Source organism: Mandrillus leucophaeus, unplaced genomic scaffold (assembly GCF_000951045.1).
Source record: "Mandrillus leucophaeus isolate KB7577 unplaced genomic scaffold, Mleu.le_1.0 Scaffold52, whole genome shotgun sequence".
Taxonomy (NCBI): Eukaryota; Metazoa; Chordata; class Mammalia; order Primates; family Cercopithecidae; genus Mandrillus; species Mandrillus leucophaeus.
The window spans coordinates 4,373,751-4,378,827 of NW_012105586.1; the positions used below are offsets into that span (position 1 = coordinate 4,373,751).

The 5,077-nt window shown below is 42.3% G+C and overlaps 1 protein-coding gene across 1 annotated transcript in view; it reads right to left on the reverse strand.

Annotated features, from left to right (window-relative positions):
- LOC105551419 (kinesin-like protein KIF1B) overlaps positions 1-3,240 on the reverse strand; it is a 172,130-nt gene extending 168,890 nt beyond the window's left edge. The window contains exon 1 of the mRNA XM_011996641.1: positions 3,060-3,240. Within this exon, the coding sequence (XP_011852031.1) occupies positions 3,060-3,165 (106 nt within the window). The 5' untranslated portion in view covers positions 3,166-3,240. The remainder of the gene's footprint in view (positions 1-3,059) is intronic.
- Positions 3,241-5,077: the final 1,837 nt, after the last annotated feature.

The window sequence follows — 5,077 nt, forward strand, 5'->3', positions numbered from 1 at the left end:
AGACCAGCCTGGGCAACATGGTAAGATCCCATCTCTACCAAACCACAAAAATTTGCCAGGCATAGTGCTGCGCACCTGTGGCCCCAACTACTCCAGAGGCTAAGGTGGGAGGATCGCTTGAGGCCAGGAGGAGGAAGTTGCAGTGAGCCAAGATGGTGCCACTGTACTCCAGCCTGGGTAACAAGAGTGAGATCCTGTTTCAAAAAATAAAATAAAATAATCATCCTTTGTTATGACAACTACCACTTTGATCACTTTTTATCCTATACTGAAATTATCTTGGCCGAGCACAGTGGCTCACACCTGTAATCCCAGCACTTTGGGAGGCTGAGGCAGGCGGACGACCTGAGGTCAGGAGTTCAAGATCAGCCTGGCCAACATGGTGAGACCCCCATCTCTATTAAAAATACAAAAATTAGCCAGGCGTAGTGGCAGGTGCCTGTAATTCCAGCTACTCAGGAGGCTGAGGCAGAAGAATCACTTGAACCCGAGAGGCACAGGTTTCAGATCAGGAGTGGGAGACCAGCCGCTGGTCTCCCAGAGACCACACCACTGCACTTCAGCCTGGGTGACAGAACAAAACTCCATCTCAAAAAAAAAAGAAAAAGAAAAAAAAATTATTTTAATATGTCTAGTCTCTCCAACCACAAATTTTAAAAACTATTTAAGGGAGGCTGGGTACAGTGGCTCATACCTGCAATCCCAAGACTTTGGGAGGCCAAGGCGAGGATCACTCGAGCCCAGAAATTCAAGACCAGCCTACACAATACAGTGAGCCCTCGTCTCTACAGAAAATAGAAAAAAACTAGCTGGGCATAGTGGCACATGCCTGTAGTCCCAACTACTTGGGAGGCTGAGACAGGAGGATTGATTGAACCTAGAAGGTCAAGGCTGTAGTGAGCCATGATTGCACCACTGCACTCCAGCCTGCGTGACAGAGCAAGACCTCGTCTCAACAAAAAAAAAAAGAAAAGAAAAAACAAAAAAAAACAGCCAGTCGCGGCAGCTCATGCCTATAATCCCAGCACTCTGGGGGGCCAAGGCAGATGGATCACTTGAAGTCAGGAGTTTGCAATGAGCCTGGCTAACACGGTGAAACTACATCTCCACTAAAAACATAAAAACGAGCCAGGCATAGTGGCGGGTGCCTGTAATCCCAGCTACTCAAGACACTGAGGCAGGAGAATCGCTTGAACCCAGGAGATAGAGGTTGCCGTGAGCCAAGATCACACCACTGCACTCCAGCCTGGATGACAATGTGAGATTCTATCTCAAAAAAAAAAAAAAAAGTTCCTTAAGAGCAGGGTCCCATGGTATAACTCTGTGATCCCTACAGCCTAACATTACAGCACACTTGCAATCGGATAGAAGGGTTGGAAAGGATACTCAAGGCAGAGCAGAGCCACTCAGCCTATTGTCTAGAAAGGTTTTGGACAAAGTATGGTGGAAAAGCCAGTAGGCATTCAGCATTGTACTGAAAACAACCCTCTTCGGTAACCATATATAAGTAAAATATGTAATATTACCTCCAGTTTATAGTTGAGGAAACCAAAACTTGGCCAGGCGCGGTGGGTCACGCCTGTAATCCCAGCACATTGCAAGGCCGAGGTGGGTGGATCACCTGAGGTCAGGAGTTTGAGACCAGCCTGGCCAACACGGTGAAACCCTGTCTCTACTAAAAATACAAAAATTAGCCAGGTGTGGTGGCAGGCCCCTGAGATCATGCCTGCACTCCAGCCTGGGTGACAGAGTGAGGCTCCATCTCAAAAAAGAAAAAAAAAAAAGGTTTATTGAGATACAATTTATATACCATAAAGTTCACCTGCTTAAAGTATCCAATTCAATGTTGACTTCTGCATCTCTTTTTCTTTGATAATTTTTCATAGGATATAATTCACAGAACTGTTGGCAATATTGACATAGAAGAGTGACCTACAATGGTACAGTTGTTTAGCCTTCTACTTTTAAGTTTTTTTAAATATATATATATGGAATCTCAAAAACAGACCCTTTTTTTGAAGCAGGGTCTTGCTCTATTGCCCAGTCTGAAGTGCAGTGACAAGAACACAGCTCACTGCAGCCTCAACTCCTAGACTCAAGTAATCCTCCTGCCCCGGCCTCCCAAAGTGCTGGGATTACAGGCATTAGCCACCACACCCAGCCTTCAAATATTTTTTTTAAAAAAGATTGTTGCAAGCCCTTATCTGTCAAGTTCAGAGAAGAGTATAAGCAACGGAACATTCAAAGTTGTATGTGAACTACCTGAAATGTGGGCTGCAATATCTAGCTAGATTTTGGTGGAACAAACATTTCCACCAGTAGAATCCTCTACACAGAACACTGCCAAATGGAGCACAAGCTAATGAGGTTAGAATGTGTACTTCAGCAGTAACTTGTGCCTGAAAGGGTGATGATTCTTCTGTATCACAAAATTACAGATTTAAAGACAGTAGAGCCTACCTCTATTTTAATTGATAATTTGCCTATGGACCCATATCAAGAAATTTGGTAGTGCAGGTATAAAAGATACAACTTAATTCATTTTTTCCCTAAGCAATTCTACAGAGAAACAAACTATGAAGCAATTACTGATAATTTTAGTAATAATGTGTAAGTTTACTCTATATTATATCCATTGCTCAACTCAAAATCACTGAAAACTTGTCAGATCATCTTGGCAAAATCAAGTATCATTTAAAATCTAAAAAGAAAAACAATGAATCTTGCAGCCTCGATAGGTATATTTCACATTAGGACTCAGCAAAAAGCACTGTTTATACCTTTACTATCATTAAAATTTCAATTTAATAAGCATAAACACTTGCTAAATTAGTTCAGTTATTCAGGGTTTCTCAATTGTACGGGATAAAATTATAGTCCATATTTAAATATACTACAGCAAACACCACAGAGGGGAAAACATTCAATGGGTCATTCACAATAGCAAAGTTCAAAGTGTTAATATGCAAATGTTCATCTAGTCTGAACACAGCAAGAAGACAGGGAAAGGAAGAAAGGAAAGTAAGATACACAGCTGAGAGAAAACAACATGTACTCACTGGTCGAGTTGCCTTGCATCTGAATGATGCATTTGGATTCCTTGCTGGTCTCTCGAGAATTGAAGGGCCTTACCCGGACAGCCACCTTCACTGAGGCTCCCGACATTTTAATGGCCTTGTTATATATATGCAGTCCAGAAATAAAGAACCAAATCTTCTTTTGAAGTTATAGCCAAGTTTCCTTTGAAAAGAAAAAAATTCCATATGAGGTAGTCAAAATTAAAGCAAGCATGGGCTAACTTAAGCATAAGAACTACTATCTTAGTTCTATTTCTGTTTCCATTTATAAAAACGATGTTCAACCCATTTCTCCCATGCAAATCTTTTTTTGTTTGTTTTGTTTTGTTTTTCAAGAGACGGGGTCTTGTTATGTTGGTTTTTGAACTCCAGGGTTCAAGTGATCCTCCTGCCTCAGTCTTCCAAGTAGCTCGGACTACAGGTACACACCACTGTGCCTGGCCTCCCCTACAAATCTTATATTCCCAACAGTAAATTATTAAATAGAAAATTAAAGACTAAAATTTGTTTCCCTTTTCTATTATCTCCTTCTTTAAAAAGTCCCTACTTATTAATAAAAAACATAACTACAAAGTAACACGTATCTCTCTCTCTCTGTTTCTGGATCAATCTTCAATAATAAATGAAAACATAAAGTGTTTATTTGCTAAAGAAGTTCCTTAAACAGATAACTTTCCATGGGCAAATCACTTACTACTTCTCTTTAAAGAAGGGCGTTGGGCCAGACGTGGTGGCTCATGCCTCTAATCCCAGCACTTTGGGAAGTCAAGCTGGGTGGATCACTTGAGGTCAGGAGTTCAAGACCAGCCTGGCCAACACGGTAAAACCCCATCTCTACTAAAAATACAAAAATTAGCCAGGCATGGTGGTGTGCGCCTGTGATCCCAGCTACTAGGGAGGCTGAGGCAGGAGAATCGCTTGAACCTGGGAGGTGGAGGCTGCAATGAGCCTGAGATCGTACCACTGTACTCCAGCCTGGGCAACAAGGCAAGACACCATCTCAAAAAAAAAAAAGTGCACTGAACTCTCTATATGTTAATTATAGTTTGAAACATTTGGTTACACGATGTATATACTGTGTAATTAAACAGCAAAGGACAAAGACACTTTCCACTCAATTCCTTTAACTATGCAGTGATTTCTTCTCACTTCTGGGTTTTCTTTTGTTTTGTGTTTTTTTAAGATGGAGTTTTGCTCTTGTCGCCCAGGCTGGAGTGCAATGTCACAACCTTGGCTCACTGCAACCTCTGCCTCCCAGATTCAACAATTCTCCTGCCTCAGCCTCCCGAGTAGCTGGGATTAGATTACCAGCGTGCGCCACCACGCCCAGCTAATTTTTGTATTTTTAGTAGAGATGGGGTTTCACCATATCAACCAGGCCAGTTTCGAACTCCTCACCTCACATTCACCTGCCTCGGGCTCCCAAAGTGCTGGGATTACAAGCGTGAGCCACTGCGCCCAGCCAATTTCCTTTAACTTCGAAGATCCCTCAGATATATCACTGACTCATGGCAGAGTCAAATCATTACATTTCACTACTGAATGAAGTAATAGGAAAAATGTGAACATTTTTTAGAGGAATAGTTTCCCTCCCAACAGAACAAAGCCAACACTACTGTGTGAAAAGAATCCAAGTAAGTAACTTCTGTAAGAAACAACCGGCAGGGTGCGGTGGCTCACGCCTGTAATTCCAGCACTTTGGGAGGCCAAGGCAGGTAGGTGGATTACTTGACGTCAGGAGTTCAAGACCAGCCTGGCCAACATGGTAAAACCCCATCTCTACTAAAAATACAAAAATTAGCCAGGTGTGGTGGCACACACCTGTAATCCCAGCTACTCGGGAGGTTGAGGCAGGAGAATCGCTTGAACCCAGGAGGTAGAGGTTGTAGTAAACTGAGACTGTCCCACTGCACTCCAGCCTGGGCCACAGAGTGAGACTCCATCTCAAAAAAAAAAAAGAAAGAAAAGAAACAACCAATTTTTCTAGTCAGAAAAAACTC